We start from the raw sequence: 24,405 nt of genomic DNA, 5'->3' as shown, positions 1-24,405 counted from the left end.
TCTCACCGCCGTTTATGTCAACTTGTACACTGTATTTCCAAGACGAGTCCCTCCGCAATGACGTATTACACTTTTCCTTGCCCTTAACTATATTTCCTAAAAGAAAAAAGCAAAAAAAAAAAAAAAAATTTCCAAAAAAAAAAAAAAAAAAAAAAAAAAAAAAAAACTCAAAAAAATTTAAAACCTTAACTTTCCTATAAGTAGAAAAATCATACCCTAAACTTAAAAAAAACTCTAAGAACTCTTCAAGAAGTGATGTAGAGGGGCGGCCGGAAATAAGGAACTCACCGGTGAGCGGGGACGCCGGCAGAGATGTGCGGGATAGCCAGCTTTGGAAGCTTGCGGGATCGGGAACGAAGGCTTGCGGGTTCGGGAGCTTGCGGTTTGGCTTGGACAGGTAGAAGAGAGAGACAAAATTCATTTTTATGTTAAGTGAGTGGGACCCTTTCTATGAGGCGCACGCCTCAACATAAATTGCACAATTGCGCAATTGAGGCGCGCCTCACTAAGCTTGAGGCGTAAGCCTCAGCAAACACCAAAATTGCTTAGGCAATGAGGCATTTTTGGTCTGAATTGCGCAGAGGCACGCCTCTTATTACGCAATTTTAAACTATGGTTGCTGAAGTCAAAATCGAAAAAGAAAAATAAGAATTGTGCAATCTGGTTCAAGGGAGTTTGAGACAGAGAGAGAAATAGAGTAAGTGAATCTACTTTTTGCAGTAGAAAAGAAGGGGTTTATGATTTTGATTTGATTTAGTTAATTTGTGTGATTATTTTCAATAGAGAAGAAAAAAAAGATGGTTTGATTTGTGTGATTGCAATTAGATGAGGGAGAGTAATTAGAAATAATCAATGAAATTTATCTAATTATTCAGCTCTTTTAATAAAATATAATATAAAATGCAATTAAACATATGACTTGATAATTAGATGCATTCAATGTTATCATTGATGATGTTCGATGAGTTTGATGTTGTTTGCCAACATTTAATGCTTTCGCATTGCCATTGATAATATTCGATATCTCCGATGTCATTTTTTAATATTGTTTAACATTGTTAATATTATTTTAGACAATGAAAGAATTGAGAGGTATAATCGAGGTGAAAATATTGAAAGCAAGTAAGTGCATTCTCGGGAAATTTATACTGAGTGTTAAATATGTTATTGAAAATTTAATTGGAAAATATAATGTAAATATCTTTTTAAATTAGTTCCGTGATTTGGCTTAATCATGTACCTCATGTTTAAGCTGTGCACTAAGGAAGAACTTAACAAAACATTAAAGTGAGTCAAGTCGACTCTTGAGTTGGCTCGAGCTCAGCTTGATAAATGACTCGTGGGCTTAGCTTGATGAGCTAGCTAGCTAAGCTTGAGCCTGCCTTAACTTGTTCGCTAGCGAGTCAGCTTGCTTAAAAATATTATTATAAAATACACTAAAAAATATATTAGACTTTAAGAGTTCAAGTATAAAGCTATTATAAATATTTGAAAATTATATCTCGCTTTCTTATATCAAGTGATTCTTTATTATTTATCTAATTTCTCATTCTTTTATATTTTTATTCTAAAAATTATTTGAATCATAATAATTTTCTCTCTTTCATTATAAAAGAGCTGACTCAAACTCATAGATTTAAGCTGGAGCTCAAGCCCAACAACAACACCAACAACAATATCAAACCTTTATCCTCTATTTGGGGTCGGCTACATGAATCCTTTTTTCTCCATTATGTCCTATTAAGAGTCAAATTCTCATTTAAATCTAATAAAGAAATGTCATTTCTAATATTTTCTAACCAAGACTTTTTACATCTACCTCTCTCTTTCTTAACATAAGTCAAATCTAAATCATATACTTTCCTAACCAGTTCATCGAAAGGTCGCCGTTTTATGTGACCAAACCATCTCAAGCGATTCCTCTCTTTCTAATCTTATCTTCCACTAGAGCTACTACAACCTTTTCACGTATATGCTCATTTCATATCCAGTCTCCAAGAGTAAAACCACTCATCCGCCTGAGCATCCTTAACTCTACAACACTTAACTTAATATTATGCATCTATTTTAATGGCCAACATTTTGCACCATAAAGCATTGCAGGTCTCACCACAATCTTATAGAATTTCCCTAAGTTTGAGTAGGACTTTTCTATCACACAACAAGCTCGATGCATTCCTCCAATTCAACCATCCAACTTGAATTCTACTAATAATATCCCCATCTATTTCACCATCACTCTAAACAATAGACCCAAGATATCTAAAACATGTACTCTTATTAATGGCTTGATTGCCTAAATTCACAATCCCCCTACTAGATCTATTATTACTAAAATTATACTCAATATATTCAATTTTAGATCTACTAAAACGAAAACCTTTATACTCTAAGGTGGACCTCCATAATTCAAGTTTACCTTCAACTCCCTCTCCTGTCTTATCAACAAGAAGAATATCATCACCAAAAAGCATACACCAAGGTACAACCTCTTGCGAATGTCTAGTGAGAAAATCCATGACTAAAGCAAAAAGATATGGGCTTAAGGAACATACTTGACATAATCCAACTGAAATAGGAAAATACTTGGTCAAACCAACTTGTGTTTAAACACAAATAACAACTCCTGCGTACATATCCTTAATGAGCTGAATATAAACATTATTAACCTGTTTCTTTTCCAGAACTCTACATAGCACTTCTCTTGGAACTTTTTCATATGCTTTATCTAAATCAATAAATATCATATGTAGATTCTACTTATTCTCTCTATACTTCTACGTGAAACCTCTCAATAAATGTATAGCTTCCATAGTAAAACTACATAGCATGAATCCAAATTGATTTTGAGAAACATTATTATCACACCGCAACCTATGCTCTATAACTCTCTCCTATAATTTTAAAGTATGACAAATTAACTTAATTCCTCTATAATTCACACAATCTTGTGCATCACCTTTATTCTTAAAACTAGAAACTAACACACTCATTCTCCACTCATCTGACATCTTTTTAGTCTTCAAAATAATATTAAAAAATTTAGTAAGCTGAAGCTCAAGCCCGAACTTAATTAATTAATCAAGCTCAAGCTTAAGCTAGAGGTGATTCAAACTTGGCTTGACTTGTTTATACCCCTATAGGAATTCATCATCATATGGCATTAGTCAGGGAAACAATGTACCATCCATCGATGCAACATTAGACAGTGTTTCTAAAATAAATGACTTATAAAATGTTAAAATTTGATACTTGCAATAATAACGAATATTTAATGAAAAATGATGATTATTACTGCTCATGTTTACTTTCAATTAAATGAAAATTTTAATGATTAATTAGGACAACTCACATATATATTTTAGTTATTATTACTATATTATAGGACTATAATTAATCACTAAGTTTGATGATGAAAACTCAACCCATTAAATGAAGTAAAACTCAGATTGAGTAAATGTTAGACAAAGAAGGTTTTGTGTATAGACGAAGGTGATCTAATGAAAAATAGATATGAATTTATTATACATATTCAAAACTTAGAATGGATGATTAATTACTCTTTTCAAAATCTTAGATGTTGTTTTATTTGATCTTTTTAGTTATTATTGAAATAATTAAATTTATTGTCTGAATATTATTCCCAATTTGGCATCCCAAATTCTCAGATCGGGTCTTAACAAAAGCGGTATCAAAGCTAATGTTATTCTAAGAAATATAAATAATAATAATGAAAGAGTCATTAGGTTGACCATTGAAATTTAGTAGAATTAAATTGATGTTACTATTGTTTCATATTTTCCTATTACAATTTATCTTGCTTAACTATTATCTAATGACATAATCATTTGGAAATAATTAAAATTCGTATGATTATTTAAGAAGTGTATAATATGAACAAAAAATTTCAAATTTCTACCCATACATAAATAATAAATTGTGTTTCTATCTTCTCATAATATATCAATCATCCTTTATTTTATTTTATAAAAATAAAGACAAAACTAAAGCAAACTAAATAAAATAAAATGGTAACAAATATTCCCTTAACTTCCGTATGAACTATGGAATAATAACAACTAACAATTATAACATCTCAGAAGAAGCAGTTTTATGTTTTTGTTTCAAATCATAGAATTGAAAACTAGTATCGGATTGATCCAGAAAGTAAAAAGGGCAAAAAGCAGAAACCCTAAAATCAATCAAGAATCCCAATCCCGTCACGCATAAAACCCATCGAACCATAAAATTCATGCTCACAAGGGATCGGTGTTGATGGCATCGCAGATATCCATGTTCATCGTCCAGTCCGGAATCATCAAAAGGTGGCTCGTCGCTTTCTCAACTCTTACCGTCGCCGACGATGGCGTCGACATCAAAGACGGCACCATATTAGCTCCTCCTGGTTTCCAAAACTAAAAAGAGGTAAACTGATTAGTAGTAGAAGAAGAAGCAGCAGCAAAGAGTACGAGATTTTGAGAAAGACAGAGAGAGAGAGAGGGGAACTCTTCTTACCAGAAATATAGTTGGGGCAAACTATTAGCTTCTCCAACTCCAACTCCAAAGAGGTTTGACAGAAGAATCAGACAAAAGCCGAGTCAAAGGTGCCGTCTTTCTTTTTAATTTGAAGAAAGGAGTCGTCTTTACCCCGAGGGCATCGTCAGCCTTGCGGCTTGCAGCCATGTTGAAGAACGGGCGGCTGACTATATCTATATCTGTCCTATTATAGGATCCGTGGGGGTGTTAATTCGGATTAATAGGTCGAGTTTGGGTCGAATCCGACTTGACCCGGTCACAAACGGGTTGACACTAACCCAGCCCGGTTTTGTAAACGGGTTAGGTTTGTCAACCCGGACCTGACCCGTTCGGGTTACTGGGTTGACCTGACCCGACCCGCGAGCAAGAAATCACGCGCGGTTCGCCGATTTGCCATCTGAGGCTCAGCGAAGCGGGTCTCAACCAACGGCAGGCTGGCCACTGGCCAGGCGACGACGCTCAAGCGGTGCTGGTGCCGATGAGGTCCTCGCATATGGCAGTATGTAGGGCTGCAAACGAACCGAGCCGAGCCGAGTATGTGAGTGTTCATGTTTGTGTTCATTTAATACCAGCTTGTTCATGTTTGGTTCATGTTTGTTCGAGCTTTTAGCATTTGTGTTCATGTTTGGTTCATTGGTTCATGTTCAGTTCATGTTCGTTCGTTTAGTGTTTATCAAGCTTGTTCGCAAACATATTTAATGAATTTTTTTAACTATCAAACAAACACGTTCATGAACATATCTATGAACAAACGCATTTATATTAAAAACAATTGTCTATGTAACAAAGATAATGATTATTTATATTTATTAATTCTATAGTCAAATATTAATTATTTTTATCGAGCTTATTCACGAGTTCAAAATCGAACACGAATTGAGTTTTTATCGAGCTTAATGTCAAGCTTGTTCACGAACTTCAAATGATGTTGTTCACGAACATAAATGAGCCGAACGCATTAGTGTTCAAGTTTGTTTATTTAGGAATCGAGTATTTAAAATATTATTCAAGTTTGTTTGTTTAGTTAATTAAACGATCGCAAACGAGCTTTAATCGAACCGAACAACGAGTAGCTCGTCGAACATTTGGTTCGCTTGCAACCCTAGCAGTATGGGATTGACGTCGGTGCAGGCGCGCAAGGGGCCAAAGGTCATGTGGAGACGAGCCAGATGGTTGGCCTGACGCCTGACGCGGTCCAATCCCTCAAAGATGCGAATAGCTTGCCAGGCGACGCGGAATGATTGTCAGGCAACAATGTGACAGGACGTCTGGTCCCTCGATTCCCTCCCACGCGGGAAAAATTAAAACGAGCAGAGGCGTATGCGGGTCATTTCGGGTCAATTTCGGGTTACCAGGTTGACCCAGGCCCGGTCCGTTTTTAAGTGGGTCGAAAATTGGAACTCGAATTCGACCCGTTTGTTAAACGGGTCGACCCTAACCCAGTCGGGTTGTCGGGTCGTGTCAATAATTGACACCCGTATAGGACCGTTTAGAGCTTAGTCATTTAATTATATATCAGCGAAGTAATTAAGTGAATATTTTGGGATTAAGTAATAATTTTTTTTGGAATGATCGGCAAAGCATAGATTTCTACAAAATAATAGCATTGCCACCTATGCGCGAATGAGCAAATGTTGATATATTTTATGTCTAATGAAAGAGATATACGATATATTAAGAAAATGAGATATTTTGTTATGGAGATATTTTCTGGTTCGCTTATTTTTAAAGTTTTTTTTCTCTTTCTAATTTATTTATATCTTTCTCTTAATATTCAATGAGCAATTATCTTTTTTTCACGTGTTAATTATGTTGATCGTGCTCATCTATCAGGGCTTCAAATTGACAATTTATCATTAAATTTTAAGATTAAAAATTATGAAAGAATATTCCTATATGATTTATGTGATGAATTTTAGTCCTTAAATTTATGTTGCCTCAAACTAAGTAGAAATTTTTGTATTAAAAAATTGCTTTAAAAATATTAAAACTGTTACAAATAATGTCTAAATTATCAAAATTGAAATTTTTATGATGAATTTGAAACCAAATTTTAAGGCTTCGTTTGGGACGCCTTTCTTATTGCTTCTTAAATAAGCTTTTTAGTACAAAAATTAAAATTTTATATTAAAAATTTACTTTAAGAAATATTAAGAAAGTTGTCCCAAATGAAACTTAAATCTTACTTGAAATTTGAGAAATTTTCGGATTGAAGGTTTTGTTTTGTTATATTTTGTCTAAAATTGCTTTTATAGAAACACAACAAAGGGCACAATGAAAATTTGACTCGGCTTTTGTCTAATTCCTGTCAAACCTCTTTGGAGTTGGAGTTGGAGAAGCTAATAGTTTGCTCCAACCATATTTCTGGTAAGAAGAGTTCCCTCTTTTTCTCTCTGTCTTCCTCAAAATCTCGTACTCTTTGCTGCTGCCGCTTCTTCTTCTACTACTAATCAATTTACATCTTTTTAGTTTTGGAAACCAGGAGGAGCTAATATGGTGCCATCTTTGATGTCGACGCCGTCGTCGGCGATCGACAGTAAGAGTTGAGAAAGCAACGAGCCATCTTTTGATGATTCCGGACTGGACGATGAACATGGATATCTGCGATTCCATCAACATCATGAGAGCCGAAAAAATGTTGAATTTCATAACTATGGTATTCCCTAGCACTATCACTTCATAATACTTATATTAGGACATATATTGTATGATAATATCGTTATAAAGTTTCTTAAATAGCAAGTTAACTTTTGACTTGGAGTTCAATCATAACTAAAGCATATAATTTCATTCATATATAAAAAAAGGCAAACTAAATGGCTACTAATAAGTTTGAGTGTCCTAAGACACACAATGATTAGGCCAACACATAACAACATAAGATAAGCTAGTAATGATTATTGTTGACCAATTGATAAGCTTATTAGTCATTTCACTCATTTTTATCACAATAAGTACATTTCTGATACCATGCAAAAGTAAGGGTGGGACATTGAATCTTATTTCAAGTTAGAGATAAATATGTATATATTTATAGGTATAGAAATAATTATAACTCCTATGATTAAAGAACATTTTAATACATAATCAATGGTAATAAAAAAAATGAAAACACTAGCATGCATGCATGTTGTTGTGGGGGACAATCGTATGATGGTTAAAAGGATTAGAACACATATATAGATTGCTAATGTGGACACTCATCTTGCATTTGATAATCTTGATAACTAGGACGAATTAAGATAGGGTATAACATGAGAGAAAGACAAGGTTTCCCTTTTGATGCCCTATGGACTTTCATAAAAATTTAAGTAGGAAAATATGATTTTATATAGGGGTGTCATTTTTGGGCCACGGGTTAGGTTCGGGTTGAACCTGAAACTGACCTGACACTATTCGGGTCAACCCAAACCCAACATATTTTTGCAAACGGGCCAATTTTTTGGACCCGAATCTGACTCGCTTTGAATTTCGGTAAACCCGACCCGGCCCGTAAGTCAAATCCCATAACTACGCTTCGGGTTAATTGACATAGGCAGAAATCACGTAACTTCAACATCCGGTAGTGGCAACAACGATAATAGCGGTAGGAGATGTGACATGGCATCACGGGCAGCGGCGACAAACGGTAGTGGCAATGTGCAGCAGATGTGATAACGTTAGTGGCTCGCAGGCAGCAGGATTGAGGGCAGCAGCATCGCGGGCATTGGCAGACGCTAAACACGACGTGAAAGTCGACATGCGAGGTAGCGGGGCAGGTTACGCAGTAGCGGCTCAATGGCTAATGGGACATGGGTAGTGGGGCAGGCTACGCGGGCAAATGGGAAATTCTGGGTCATTTTTGGGTTTATGGGTCAACACAAAACTAACCCAATTTTTGAAACAAGTCGAAAACCATAACCCAACCTGATTCGGGTTCGGGTCAACTCAAACCCAAAATTTCTGGGTTAGGGTTGGGTCGAAATTTTGAGTCGTGTCAAATATTGACACCCCTATATGACTCATAATGCACACAATTGAAAAAATCCTCATTATATATCATCTTGAAAAACATAGAAGTTCATTTTGGATGAAATTAGTTCTAGGGTAAATTTTTAAAATAATTATCATTAAAAATTTAATTATTTATTAAACCAACAAAAAAAATTACATTTAGAACTAGGCAAAGTCGCCCAATGAACTGCGACTTGCTCAAGTTATAAAATATATTAAAAAAAGATTTTAGGGGAGAGAAAGTTAGAGAGAGAAATAAATTAAAAATAGAGAAATAAAGTATGAGATATAAATAAAAAAATCCAAAAAAAAATTTCATGTTGTTCTGGGAAGTGGTATATCAGATTTTTTATTAAAATTTAAATGTAAATTTTTTTTCTATTTTTAATAAATAATTTAGAATGAAAAATTTAATGAGATTATTAGGTGCCAAAAAAATTTAAAATTAAATTATCATATCAATTAAAATACATTTTTTATAATTTTTATTCTAATAATTTATCTTATTTTAAATTTATCTTTGTTACAAAGAAATGATATTTTAATAAATATTTATTTTACACTTTCATTAAATTTAGAGAGTAACTTAATTTTTATAAATATAAATAAAAACTGCGTATATTTTTTCATTAAATATAGAAGTAACGTGATTTTTTTAAAAAAATATCTAATTTTAAAAAAAATCATTAAATTGATTAATGAAAAATAAGATAAATATTATATAAATTTATTTCCTTAAAACAAGAAAATTTATAATAATAATACTGTATCATGAACAAAAAATAAAAAAAAGGATTATTTTTAAATGATTATGAAAATTAAATTGTGAATTTTTAATACATATTAACTCATAAAAATATTTTATTTAATTTTTTTTTTTAAATAAGAAAAAACATTTGCATTTTAAAATTTTAATAAAAAATAAAAAAAATTGATGTACTCATCTCTAAAGACACGTGAATAAAAAAAAGATCGTTTTGGAATTCTGTATTTATCTCTCATTCTTTATTTTTCTCTACTTTTAGTTTATTTCTATTTATTTCTCTTCTAAAATATTTTCTTTCTATTTTATTTTCTCCTCCTGAAATGTTTTCTTAAAGATTTTAACTTGAGCAAGTCGCTCATTCATTGGGCGACTTGCCTAGTTTAAATTTATTTATTTGGTGATTAATAGTTAATTAATTCTTTAATGATATTTATTTTAAAAATTACCCTTATTTCTAATAGCTAACCTCTTGTATCCACACACTTATTTTTTGAAGTTGAAATATTTAAAATGGGGTTGAATGTCATTAATTGGCAAGCTCTCATCTTCAAAGTCCTCTTACCCTTCGGTCCCATCGAAGGCTCTCCATGCTGTGAGCCTTGTCTCGAACTCTTTATAAATACTTAGCCGATCTTGCCACATGTTGATGACTTTGAATGAAGGAATAATTTTTATTTTTATATGTTTTTAATTAATTTTAATTATTATTTTCTTATGTTATTTAATTAATTTTAATTAAATAAAGATTCTAAAAGAAAAGCTTTAAATGTTAATTACAGGCCTAGCCTCAGCTGGATATCCCTAGACATAAAAATGCCTAAACTAAGCTTCTTTTCAATTCATAACTTATATGGGATTTTAGCTACTACTTTGCTTAGAACTCTATTAAGAATGTAAATTGCAGTCTTTAAGGCTTCTTCCCAAAGTGATTCTGGTATAGAAGAATGACTAATTATGCTTATAAATATATCTTTTAAGATTCTGAATCGTCTCCCAGCTACGCCATTTTGACTTGGAGTCCCTGACATAGTGTATTGTGGAAGGATGCCACATTATGCTAAATATTTATAAAAGGGTATGGATGTTATTCACCTGATTCATTATATCCACCATAGCATTCACCATCACAATCAGATTTGATGACACCTTTAATCTTCTTACCAAGTTAATTTTCAACTTCAACTTTGAAGATCTTAAATACATCCATATATTCTAATTTTTTGTATTAAGTATAAGTACCTATAATGAGAATAATTGTATATGAAAATAATAAAATATTATTGACTATTCTATGAAGTTGTAGGGAATGAGGCACAAATATCAGTACTTATTAATTCCAAAATATTTAAACTTCTTTTGACACCTATTTTCTTAATATTTATTTATTTTTCCTTACTTTCAATAAAAATTTTTAAATCAATATAATTAAGGGAATCAAGAAATCCATATAACACAAGTTTTTTAATTCTTTGTTTAAAAATATATCATAAACGTCTTTTCCATAATATAAAGGAATTCTCATAAGGAAAGTTTCTCTTTGTACCAAAATTATTTATATGTAATGTTTTATTTATCTGTGAGGTAGAAATATCCAATTTATATAGATTATCAATTAAAGAACATGTACCAATATTTTTAAACATTGAAAGAGATTGAATTTTTCATTTTCAAATGAACAAGAGTAACTAGATTTGCCCAAACATGAAATAGAAATAAGACTATATTTGAATGATGATACATAAAAAGTCTCACCCAAATCTAAAGTACAACCAGATTTTAAGTATAATTTATATAAGCCTATAACTTTAATAAAAGCTTTGTTGCCATTCCCCACATAAATGAATCTTTCAACACTAGTTCGCACTCGGCTTCTTAAACGACCATGCATTGTCATATTAATGTGAGTAGTTGCACCTATATCTATCCACTAAGTATGATTTGGTACTAATGTCAAATTAATTTTAGAACAAATAAGATTTAAAAGTTTATCCTTTTTGATGAGCTAGATATTAGCATATTTTGGACAATTCATCTTTACATGACCGATCTTCTTGTAGAAGAAACAAGTAATAAGTAGATCTTACTTTTGTTGCACTTTAGGTTGAGAAATACCTTTATATGCAGCTCCTTTAACTGTATAATTTATTTTATTTTTTTGTAGAAATGTCATGAGAATAAGAAGCTAAGTGAGAATTTTTTATCTTTTCTTATTTTAATATTTCTTTCTCTTACACACATTGAATAATGAGCTCATTGAAAGTCCATATTTTCTTTTAAGTATTGTAACTTATCTTAAAAATATGGAATTATGCAGGAAGAGTGATTAAGACTAGATGCATAAGAATGTCATCAGATAATTCTAACTTTAGTACTTTTAGTCTTGTAACAAGATTAGATATTTTCATAATATACTCATTTATATTCCCTTTGCCTTTATGCAACATTGAAACAAGTTTACTAAGAATAGTAATTTTTTTTTACCTTTTTAGAACCTACGAAATGGTATGTTATTTGGCTTAGAAACTTCTTAGCATTTTCCTCATACATTACAACCCATATGATAAATATAATATAGTAATTCATGATCATAAGGCTCATGCGGTTTGAACCCTCAACTTTTAAAAAAATTTTCCTTTGTTTAATAGTGCTTTCTGCAATAAGGACAGGAGGGTGCATATATATTCTGTCTATATCAAATAGTCTAGATCCATACCCTAAGAATAATAGTAATATGCTATTTTCATTTCTTAAAATTAGAGCCATTAAGTATTAGAATGTTATTTAACTTGACAAAAATTAAAGAAATATTAATTGAAAAAAATATTCATAATTAATAACAGTGTAGTTCGATTGCGTTTCCTAGTCAAACCCTAACCCATGCCTATTTTTTTTTTTATTCTTTTTTTTTGGCCCGTTTGGTTAAGCTAACCCTGATTAGATGACCACCATTGTGGGACCAGAGCCCGTGGGTGATGGTAAGATCTGAATAAAAAGTCAAAGTCAAGCCTGTGAAAATCAGACTAGACAAAGAATAGGAAGAATGAGTGATTTACAATTCAATCATTTCGATCGGTTGAATCAAATGATGTAATAAATAATAATATTAATATAAAAAAACAACTAAAAAAAATAAATATATTCATATAATAGAAATTAATTAAAAAAATGTTTAAAAAATAGAAGTGTTGTATAGTGTATAATGAAACTAAAAGTAGCTTTTTTGTTTTGTATGATTTAGTCCAACATCATTTGTTATGTTTTGCTTTGTATAGTTTATATAACATTTTACTTTTACTCATGATAGGAGCTCATATAGAAGTTCTGGCCAGTTTGATGCACAGTTGGTTTTCAAGCTGAATCGAATTGACCTTCTGACCAGTTCACAATTGAACCAATTGAAACAAATAGATTTACTTTGATGTCCAAAACTCCATCGAACCCATCATATCAAGTCCTGCCATCACCCATGAGCCCTGGTCCCACAAAGATGGTCATCTAAAGAGGCATGAGTTAGGGTTTGACTAGGAAACACAATCGAAGTTTTTGAAAAATTGTGTGTGTTAGTAGCCATCACCCCGGGAAGATCTTGGTATTCTGGCAGGAGATACATATTACAAATGCGAATATATTACAAAATTATTTTTTAATAAGTAGGGAATTGAAAGTAGGCTTCAATTTTTATAAATGAGAATATATTTCAAAATATTCCGGATGTGCAGTTCTATGAAATGAAAAATACATATTTATAAAAAGCCACTTGAAAAAAAAAATCATGAAGATCAAAATTATAGTTACATAAAAATAATAGATACAAAATATTGATGCAAAAAATCATATCAATTTAAGTTATTTATAAATATCATAATTATAGCCCAATTGAGGTAATGAGAAATAACATAAAGCTTATAAGATATTATCTATGATGCAGAGAACTAATGAGAGGCTTAATAATAATGGTCCAAATAAAATCGAAATAGTAGCAAATAAAAAAAATCAACAAAAAGCTTCTAAATATAGTTTTAGATCCAACAAAAATAGTAGCAAATAAAGTTCATGATAATGTAAAATAAGAAATAAAAAAATTTTGCAAAGCAATTCAACCAAAAAATTAATTTGTAATATCCAACATGTCTTGATAGCATTTTCATATGTCAATTTGGCATATAATGAATTTCTTCTCATGATAATGTTGTGCAAATAACACCAGAAAATAACACAAATCACTCAACCAAACCCAATGAACACGATGTCATTTAAGTGGTTTGGCGAAGAATTGCCTACGTTCCTGGGGAGTAGATGATTTCGCTATATTGTACGTGGAGAAACAGTATTACAATTGGCTCTCTTGCTCTCAGTTACAGTGGCCCTCAACCTCCATATATAGATTTGAAATGAAAATTAAAAATGAAAACCTAATCAATGCTCTAATCAATATCATAATTAAATATCCTAATTGATGGCATAATTTGATCTCTTAATTAAAGCCAATAAAAACTTTCCTAATCAATGCTGAAGTAAATATGGAAGGATTTTCGTAATAAATAATAAAGGTAAATAGGTCTTGATTGCATTTTCATATGTTCATTTTGACACTGCTCACTTTGGTATATTGGTTGGGAACTTAGGCTACCAACTAAGAGGTCTTGGATTTGAGTCTTGTGTATGTCATGTGTGTGTGACTGTAAGGTGAGCTCTTTTTAAGATACCTAATACAACATTAGTCATTGGACAAAAATTATAATTTGTAAATGACAACTTTAAAAATATAGTTAATAAATATTGATAAATTTTTTGCCAATAATAAACTTTTCTTTGGACAAACTTATTATATGTATAAATAATCCTAAAATTATCGCATATTTATTACTATATATCTATATTCTAGTAAAAAAAAAAAATCCTTTAGGACGATTATTTTCCGCATAGATTTAAATAAATCTTTAGCATTGAAGAGAGAGGAAACGATGATAGGGAAGGTGTGTGTGTGTGAATCTGTCTTAATTGACCTAAATGTCTCAAAAATACGGAATTATTTAAATGTAATTTACATGTAACCAAAAACCCATACATCTTGGGAAAGGTAATCAAATGGAACTAAATCACATAGTAAACAAATACTTTACAGAGAAGATGATCAGATGTAGGAAATAAAGATATAATAAAATTTATAATGATTAAAGTACTGTAAGTCATTCATAATATGAAAAGATCATTAATTATTTATTTCTTTTTAAAGAAAACAGTAAAAGTACACTTGCAGTTATTTGTTTTATTCATGGGTTTTTCCTTCTCTTTAAAACCAGAGAGTAACTCACAAAGGAATTTTTTTTTTAATGTTTTTCCATTTGAAAACAAAAATTTTCAAACCAAAACAGTTTTCAAATGATGATTTCATTTGACCGTAAAACTCAAATAATCAACAAAATGGTTAGAGAGAATTATTTCTCGTTGATCTAATATGATCGGGCTCTGATATCACTTGTAGGATTCAATGGAGATGAACTTATCGTTTCATCTTGTAGGATTCAATGGAGATGAAAGAATAAATTCATCGCCTACAAAGTATATGTCAAATCATCAAGAAAATTATAGGAAGTGTACCTGAATCAATTGAAATGTATCATTGAGATTTTCGATCTTCCATGTTTGAAGCAATGTTCTCAAAGAGAGTGAGAGACTTATTCCATTCACTCAAGATGGGAAATGAGAGATATGCCACTTAAACTGGAGATTACGACCATTTTATACTTTTTAAGTGTATTTATTTTTTTCAACCCATCTTTAAAATAAAATAAATATTTGACATAAGCCAAAAAATAATTTAATTCTTAAATAGATCATGAATTTAATTGATTCAATTTTAAGTAACTTCTAATGTATAATACTTCATTTTTATATTTAAATATATAGACTCACATATAGAAATTTCTCAACATAAGAGGCCCCTTATAGCTCTGGTTTTCACAGCAAAAACAATTCCATAAGAGTTTAAGAAGTGTTTAGCATAGGATGCTTTGGGTCCTTATTTCCTTAATTGGACAACAAATTCCTATATGGGTTGGGGTTTAGCTAGGTTGAGGCAACTTGGGATGGGTCTAAGTGTTTTAGGAAAGCTAGATAAAGTAGATCACATGCTCAATTGAGTGTGGTTAATCATATATTAGACCAATTAAGCTCAATGGCACTTATGTACAAATGAGCAAATTTAGGCTAGGCTTTAGGCAACCCAATACGCTCCTAAGATCTAGGTCCAAATCTATGATGGGTCTAATTGACTTTGGTCGAGGCCAATTCGGTTGATTTATGCAAAATGTTTCAATTGAGTTTAAGGGTTTGCATAGGCTCATGGTTGGGTATAGCTTAGGCTATTCTAGATCAAATCACTAAAAAGGAACCTATGCGCCTAACCTAGTGAATTTAATTGAGTTATCGGGTCTACTATAGTCTATTATAAGACTTAGGTTAACCTAGGTTAATTGAATTAGGTCAATTGGTTAACCATGGCACAATTTGGTTTGTCTTGGGTCGAGTTGGGGTTAGCCAACAAAATGGATTTGTCCAAGTGCTATATAGCTTTATAAGGAAGCCTTAAGACGTGGGTTTAAAGACTATGTTGACCTAGGAAAAGTCAGCTAGGTGTATGACTCAAAAAGGACAAGGGTGTCAATATTTGACCCGACTAGAAACCCGTCTCGGACTCGATCCCCAAAAATTTTAGGTTCAGGTCAACCCATTTGCCATACGGATTGGATTTGGGTTCTAGAATATTCCAACCCATTTATAAACCAGGTCGGGTTGACCCAGAAATCCATGATCAACTCGAAATGACCCGCCCTTTACAGCTCGAGACAACGCTCGCTAGCTCCATCCAGCGTCCAGACTCTGCCATATAGCATGTGGACTCTGCTATCTCGCATTTGCACCGGCATGGCTAGATCCAGCCCGATCAGACGTTCGCATCATGTGTCCTTCCTTTTAGTGTTCGTAGTTGGCACCGTCCATCCTTCCGTTTGGCTTTCGTAGTTTGCACTGTCCTTTCAAACTTCGTCACTTTAACGTTCGGAATTGGTGATTGATCTGGCCCAAGCCGACGTTCCCGCTGAGGGCTTCCCGCGCCTGCTCGTCCGAACTTCGCCCTCCTTAGTTCGCACCGGCGATCCTGCGACCGTGTGCGTCCACGCCACAAGCTCTCGGGCCTCCGGCCCTCCGCTATCCTCCATTATCCTCATAGATGCACATACACAATCCAACGAGGTGGACCCGCTCTTTGCACGTAGCCCAGTTCACGGGTCGGGTCTAGTCAACCCAATAACTTACGCAGTTCGGGTCCATATATGAAATTTTGAGCCATTTTTAAAACTGGATCAGGTTTGGGTCAACCTATTTGGACCCAATTCAATTTCGGGTTTTACCCAAATCAGACTCGAAAACCCATTTTGACACCCATAACAAAGGATCAAAATGGTTAATCATGGGTTCAACTTAGGTTTAACTAGATATAGATAATCTATGGCTAAAAACATGTGATCCAAGGGTTCCAATAAATTTTTGAGCTCATGTAGTGAAGTCAAGGCCATCGTCAAATTGTCTTTGATCAAGCTAATTTAGGAAAATGGCTATCCAAAGATCTAAATGGGATATGTTAGGTATAAGTTAAGCCACATCTACTTTAAATCCAATATAAGACAAATTTAATAGGGATCTAATCTTTTTAACACAAATAGTGCAAGCCATGATGGGTTTGGGTCCCCTTTTAAGGTTAAATATGATAATAAAACTATTTAATAATTTTTTTTTTATTTTAACACAAATATATGATTCAACCCTCAATATAATTATTCAAGTATTTATATTAACTGTCTTAAAAAATCATCTCTATTTGATCAACATATATGTTTAGGATGTATAACAATATATTTCCCAAAATTTATTTTTAATTTGCTCTAAATTTTTAGGTCTTAATTAAGTTAATTTCTTATATTTATAGTACGGTTAATTTAATTTTTTAATTGACCTAATTAAGGGCAGGAGAATATGACAATCATACAATTTTCTTATTATTAATCATCCAATATGATTGGTAATCTAACCAGTGGGATCAATACAACGCCGCTATGCTAGGGTTTCTTGGCTCCGGGTTTTCCCCCGCCCCGCGGGGGTTTTTCTCTCCGGCGATCTCCTGGCTTCAGGGAAGTTAGCTCCTATGTTTTTTTTCTTTTTGTTGGAGGCTTTCTTAGGTTGGTTTTCTTCGGTTTTCGCCTGCAGTGCCGGTATGGCAACTGCTAAGCTCAAGGACCCTGGTTTTTTTGGCGGGGTTTCTCACTTTCGTTTCTTTCTTGAAGCTCTTGCTGGTTCTAAGCATTCTTTTCCGGATTTGCATACTTCTACGTACCGTGGCTTACCGTCTTTATGGATTTCCGACCAGGAAATCAACGAGTTTGCTGCCCCTTTTTAGTTCTCTTTAGTTGATTTTTTCCCCTCTAAAAGGCCTCATCTCGATTCTATTCGTAATTTTATTTTTCAAATTGAAGCTTAAAAGTGTGGTTTCTGTTACTGTTTTGGATTCTTCTCACATTTTGATCAAGTTTTCCAACGATCTCGATTACTGTAGGGTGTTCTGTCAACGTTCTTACCTTGTCTTTAATTGCTATATGAAATTAACGAAGTGGTCTCCTAGCTTGGATATCGATGTTGAGTCGCCGGTTATCCTGATATGGATTTCGTTTCCTCGTCTTCGTCCTCACTTCTTCTCTCCTCGGATTCTTTTTGAGCTTGGCGAGTTATTTGGCAAGGCTTTGAAAATTGATGAAGCTATTGCAGTTGGTTCCCGTCCGTCCAATGCTCGTGTGTTAGTAGAGCTAGACATAACTAAATCTTACCCTAAACAAGTTTGGTTAGGCTCGGTATCTTTAGGTTATGTTCAAGAGGTGGTTTTTAATGAATTTCCTTATTTCTGTGCTGTTTGTAAATGTATTGGACATTCTCCGGGTAATTGTCGTCCTGCTGCATATGTGATTTATAATGTTTCTCCTTGCCCAATCGCTAATTTAGGCCCTCAATGTGTTGATAATGTTGATATTGTAACTACTCATACTGTGCTGGAGGTTTTGGGGAGTGAGATTGCTAACACTGAGATTGTACCTGTTGTTTTACCCTCTGTTGATTCACCGTCTTGTTCCCCTATTCCTGGGGGCGCTTCTGTCCAGTTGACTGGTGTTAATTCTGATGTTTTGCCTGGTACTGTGGTCGATGGTCTTCCGACCGTAGTTCTGGTGCCGGAAATTAGTGAGGTTTTGGCCTCTACTCCTGTTAATGTCGCAGCTGTTTCTGATGCGAGGCTGAGTGATTTTGGTGGGTCGGTTAATGTTGATTCGCCTGTTTTGGGCGTTTTGGAGGATTGTGAACGGGTACAAAATAGTGTTGTGCATATGGTTCCAAATGAGGTGTGTGGATGGGTGGTAAATTTGGATGTGCAAGGAATGCTGGTTAAATCTCAAAATTTTGTTAATGTTCCAGTGAATTTGATGCCCCCAAGCTCTAATGTACCAGGTGGGTGGTAATTCTGGATTGGATGTAAGGTCCCATGGTGATTGGTTGCACTGTTCGTCTGAATATGAATCTGATTCCGATTCATATTTAGATTTATGCGGTGGTTTGGATCCTGGCAACGAGTTAAAACTGGTTCGTGATAGACCTCTTACTGTTGCATCTCATGGGAAATTTCGTGGTAGAGGCGGTAGAAGAAGATAATCCGGTTTCAATTTTGATTTTCCCTTTTGTTTTTTCGGGTTGCTTATCTGTCGGTTTTGGTTGGCTTGGAGGTTTGCGGGACTATGATGTGGCTGGGGTTCGTGTCCTCGTCGTCTAGCTAGTGGCAACCTTTGGTGATGTCTTCGGTTTGGTTCGATCAGCGTGCTTTATTCACCTAACTAGATGGTTCTTGCGCGACTTCAGAGATGCTAGGAGCCTCGCCCTTTAACTGAGCCCTCTCTTGGGATTCTTTTATCCTTTTTATTGTGCCTGTATTTTTTAGATGGTGTATTCTGTTCTTACTGTTTTCCTTCCTGTAGCTGTTGTAACCCCTTTTTATTATCTAATATATTTGCTGGTTAAAAAAAAATCCAATATGATCGGTAATGTACATTATGATTAGTTCACGGTTTTCAATTTTAATTTTTTGAATAATTAATACAACTTAATCATATAAAATTACTATGCCCATCACATAATACATGACGCGTAACGTACAATTTACAAAGATCAAGTTGTCTTGATTAATCATTGTACACAATTTTAAGAATTTATTTTATCACAATCACATTCTCATATATGTGTAAGGGTGTCAATATTTGACACGACACAAAAAACTGACCCGTTTGAAAAATGGGTCGGGTTTGGGTTCGCAAATTCGACCCGTTTGAAAAAATGGGTCGAGTTCGGGTTGACCCGACGGGTTGCCGGGTCAACTAAAAATCCGTTTATTTTAAAAAAAATTAGATTCCCGCCCTTGCCCGATGCCCCTGCCCGCACCCGCTGCCCCGCGCGCCTCGCGAATCGCCCCGCGCGCCTCGCGATGCTGTGCCCTTTTTGACCCGTTTGAACCCGGGTCAATTTCGGGTTCGACCCGAACCCGACCCGTGACCCGAAATTGACACCCCTATATATGTGTGCTTGATTATTTCACATCAATCATATTCTTGACACATACAAAATAATACGATTCTAAATAAAAATACAAATTATGGATTCTTCGATATTTTTTATTGCCTCGATGGTTTTAGATTCTATATAGACCTTTTTCTTTTGGTCTCGGATTGATTGCGCATTCTTCAACATGTGATTGCCATCAATTTTATATGTCTAGTCTTGTGTTGCTCTTCTTCTAATATATACTTGTTATTGTTAGTAAGAACATAAGGCTTGCACAACTAAAATCATTATCCAAAAATCAACACAACTAATAATATTTGTGATAATTAAAATCTCAAATAATCTTTCAGGCTCTTGGGTTAAATCATTAAATCATGATGATTATTTATTGACTAATCGTTTTTAGCTAGTAGATTTGATAGGATGGAAGAGTTAATTATAGAATTAAGTTTGCAAGAAACATTGTGAATCATAATATAAAAAAAAAACTATCTACTAATATCATGAAATATTCATCTTCTTTATTGATTGAGAAAATTTTCTTGATTTTGTAAACTCCATAATAAATCATCAAAATTTTAATATAATTCTTCAAATGTAGGATTCGTTTGTGACAGCTTTTAGCTACTGCTTTTTCCTACTCTTAAGAATTTTTGTGCGAAAAAGCCACTTTATAAAGCAGTTAGAAAGTGATCTCAAGCGAAGTCGTAATATAACAACTCACCTCATTAACCTCCAATGTTGAGTTAGCTCAACTCGGTCTTGCGCTGACTTAATTCTAGCTTATCATGCAACCCATCCATTTCGATCCGACGACGATCGGAATCAAAAGTGCTCAATTTAATTTTCATGTGATCCACTGTGCTCAATCAAATTCAAAGCTCTACCTATATGCATGACCATACATACAGTCATTAGGTTCATAAAAAGCCCATCAAAATCTCCATAAACATAAATCTATATCAGTATATATCCTAAGTCAAATCTCAACAAATCTTAGCAATCAAAATGGCCCACTAATCAACTTTCCAGCAGAATTGGGTGAGCCTAACTCGTCCTAACACTATCTACTAAGGGACTGGATTACCACCAGCAATCAAAAGCTTACTTCATTTATTCTAATATAAGCTCATGTGTATAAATAGTTTTGTATACATTTGCTCATACATAAAAATGTATAAATTTATATTTAATCTTGTGTCGACTCGATTCAATTCTGAGTAGACTCAACTCAAATTTGATATGAATCGAACATGGCTTGATAATCAACGTGTTCATTCGATCTGATCTTCATCTAGGCACAACCAAAATAAGGGTTTTCGCATCGCTAAATTTAGGCTTTCCTTGCGGTTATAACCATCACTAAATTGCTTGCAGCGATTCTGCTACAAAAACAGACTAGTAAATATTGGCTTAGATTAGGAGTGTAAACGAGTCGAGTATTTGCCTTATCAAGCCTGGCTCGTTTTATCCTTAATTAGCTCGAGCTCGATTAGTGGGCTCGAGATCGACTCGTTTATAAAATATCAAGCTCGAGATCGACTCGAAAGCTCGAGCTCGAGATCGAGCTCATTTGAGAAGCACCGACACATGTGATGTGTATTATTATATATAAAAATAATATTATAAATAATATATATAATTATATCAAGTAGCTTGATAAGCTTTCGAGTCGAGTCGGGTTGAGCTCGAACTCGAGCATTTTTTTTATAAATATTAATCATAATATTTATTTAGTCGTTATTTTTTCACTACATTTAAAAAAATATATATACTAAAAAGTGTTTTCAAGAGCATCTTTAATAAAATTATTTAGGATTTGTTTGAGATATCTATCTTATTGCTTTCCAAAGTTATTTTTTAGTATAAAAAATTTTAAATTTTTGTTAGTAAAATAGTATTTTAGAAAGCAATAAAAAGATATTCGAAGCGAAATTAACTTTACTCTGAACAATAAATTTTTTTTTACTAAAAAAATTATTTTAGAAAGAGTAAAGGGTGTGGTGACTGACTGCTTGTAGACAAATTGAAACGGAGGGTGTCATTTATTTTTTTTGTAAATCGTTTTGAGGGTTATGTAACATGCATTCATGCATGTAAATAGTTAATTTAATGAGTTAAATATGTAAAAAAAATTAGTTTTGAGTTGGGGTGTCAATATTTGACACGACTTGAATACCTGATTTGAACCTGACTCGAAAATTTTGGATTTGGGTCAACGGTTGGGGTTACAAATTTCGACCCATTTTTAAAACTGGGTCGGGTTAACCTGAAAACAACCCGGGTGACCCGAGAAATCACAACCGTCAATCCAAATTCAATGTCAAATCGTGTAAGTAGTCCATCGCTTACGTCGTCACTTGTTTGTCAGTCGCGCGTCCGCCAGTCACGTCTATCAATCATGTCCGTCATTCGATCCTTTTGTTGTAGCTCCCTCGCCATCTGGTCCGCTCTTCGTTCGTTTGCCGTCGAAATGTCGAAACCACAACAGCCGCCGCCTAAAGTCAATGCGATTCAACGCCACCTGAAACCAACGCCGCCGTCTCACCGTCCCGCTACTGGCCTCTCTTCCTCTTCACCTCTTCCTCTCTGTTGTCCTACCGTCAAAGTCTAAACCCTAGCCTTCTTGCTTCGGTTTGACAGGTGACAACGGACAACACAGATTTATGGGATTTGGCTGAATAATAGTTACAGGCCGAGTTAGGTTGACTCGAATCCGGAGCTGGTTGTGTTCGGGTCTGAAAATCTAACCAGTTTTTGAAAACGGGTCGGGTTCGAGTTGACCCGAATAGTGTCGGGTCAGTTATGTGTTGAACCCAAACCCGACTCATGACCCGATTTTAACAACCCTAATTTTGAGTTCTGTATATATAAATCTTGTAAAATATATTGGTATTGAAATTCTACGTATATAAAACGTTTTGAATGCTTTTGTCCAAACTCCCCAACAAATACAAATACTAGTTTGATAATATTATTTTGAGATGACATACACTTTCTCTTAATTATCATGTAAAGTATTGTGACATGCTAACAAATAAAATTACAAAAACTGATCATTAACAGATTTGAATTTTTTTTTTGTTATTAAAGCTTTAATAATAAAATATATGATTGAAACGTTATAGGCGACCGGTAGAACATAATTCTTATAAGTTCTTCATAAGAAATGGTTGTGCAAATAACCACAGCGGAAACAAAATAACATAACACAAACACAAAATATAGCAATTTATGTGGTTTGGTGAAGATGCCTAAGTCCATTAGGAGGGCATGATTTCATTAATTTGGAGAACAATAGAGAATTATAAAACTATCACGCTTTCTCTCTTCTCTGAATTAACAGCCTATAGGCTCTTTAAGTAGATTTGAGACAAAACAAATTAAAAATAAATTCTTAATCTAAGCCTCAATTAAACCCTAATCAAATTAGCATAATTAAGAAAAAAAATTAGATCCCTAATTAATTACAATAATGAGTCATTAAAGCTTTCCAAATTAAAGTTTTATTTAAATTTGGAAGTAATTCAAAATAAACAATCTTTATCTCATCTTTCACTTCATAACGTAGAAGATGACAAATCAGGCTTCAAAATTAGAACGATTGCACCCAGATGGTTGCCTATATACTCCTCCCAAGGGCTTAAGTTGAGCATAATTATTCAAACAACAATTAGTTATGAGTCATGCATCACTACCATGGTGACTTCATCCCCAAGAATACATCAATCATACCCTTCAGATACCTCATGATACTCTTTACAGCTTGCAAATAACACCTTCATAGATAATGTATAAACCTGCTCACAACGCCAACTGCTTGTGCAATGTCTGGATCGAGTTGCTTCAAAATTAGACCAAATAAACTCTATCCAACCTATCATTGGATAACATACATCAAACGTTCTCAACCAAAGTCCAGTTCATCCTCTCTACCATCCCTTTCTATTATGGTGTCTCTCTAACTGTGAACTGATGCTCTATCCCAGATCTTAGGCAATCCTGCAAGAATGCATCCGAAGTGTATTCACCTTGATTGTCTGATTTGATACACTTGATCCATTTGCCAGTCTAAATTTTAATCAATTTTCTTCTAAGTTCTGAAAATCTACAGTACCTCACTCTTGCGCGTCATAGTGTACACCTAAACATATCTAGAGTAATCATCAACAAAAGAGATAGTATCGCCACCCGCAGAATGATGCTGTCTTCATTGGGACCCCAAACATCTGTGTGAATATACTCCAAGATATCATTTCTATTTATGGATGATATAACCAAAATATACATGTGACTTCTTTCCAAACATACAATATTCTCAAAGATCGAGCTTGTAGGTGCATTCTTCTTTAAACAATCATTTCTTTACCAAAGCCATAAGAGAAGCCTCTCCGGCATGAGCTAGTCGCATATGGCACATTATAGTGGCATCAGAATAATCATCATCAATGGAAACCGAT

The 24,405-nt window shown here is 33.7% G+C and overlaps 1 protein-coding gene across 2 annotated transcripts in view; it reads right to left on the bottom strand.

Moving 5' to 3' along the window:
- Positions 1-4,691, bottom strand: part of LOC110112941 (TOM1-like protein 6) — a 29,807-nt gene extending 25,116 nt beyond the window's left edge. The window contains exons 1-2 of one of the 2 annotated variants that reach the window (XM_020845338.2): positions 4,516-4,691; positions 4,261-4,415 (exon numbers count right to left, since the gene is read on the bottom strand). In XM_020845338.2, the coding sequence (XP_020700997.1) occupies positions 4,261-4,391 (131 nt within the window). In that variant the 5' untranslated portion in view covers positions 4,392-4,415; positions 4,516-4,691. Of the gene's footprint in view, positions 1-4,260; positions 4,416-4,515 lie in introns of those variants that run through there. The other variant, XM_020845339.2, reaches the window with a different exon arrangement.
- Between the last annotated feature and the right edge of the window lie 19,714 nt (positions 4,692-24,405).

The sequence above is a fragment of the Dendrobium catenatum genome, unplaced genomic scaffold, assembly GCF_001605985.2.
Source record: "Dendrobium catenatum unplaced genomic scaffold, ASM160598v2 original_scaffold_61322, whole genome shotgun sequence".
Classification (NCBI taxonomy): domain Eukaryota; kingdom Viridiplantae; phylum Streptophyta; class Magnoliopsida; order Asparagales; family Orchidaceae; genus Dendrobium; species Dendrobium catenatum.
Note: the sequence above shows the minus strand (reverse complement) of the source record. Positions and strands in the feature narration are given on the sequence as shown.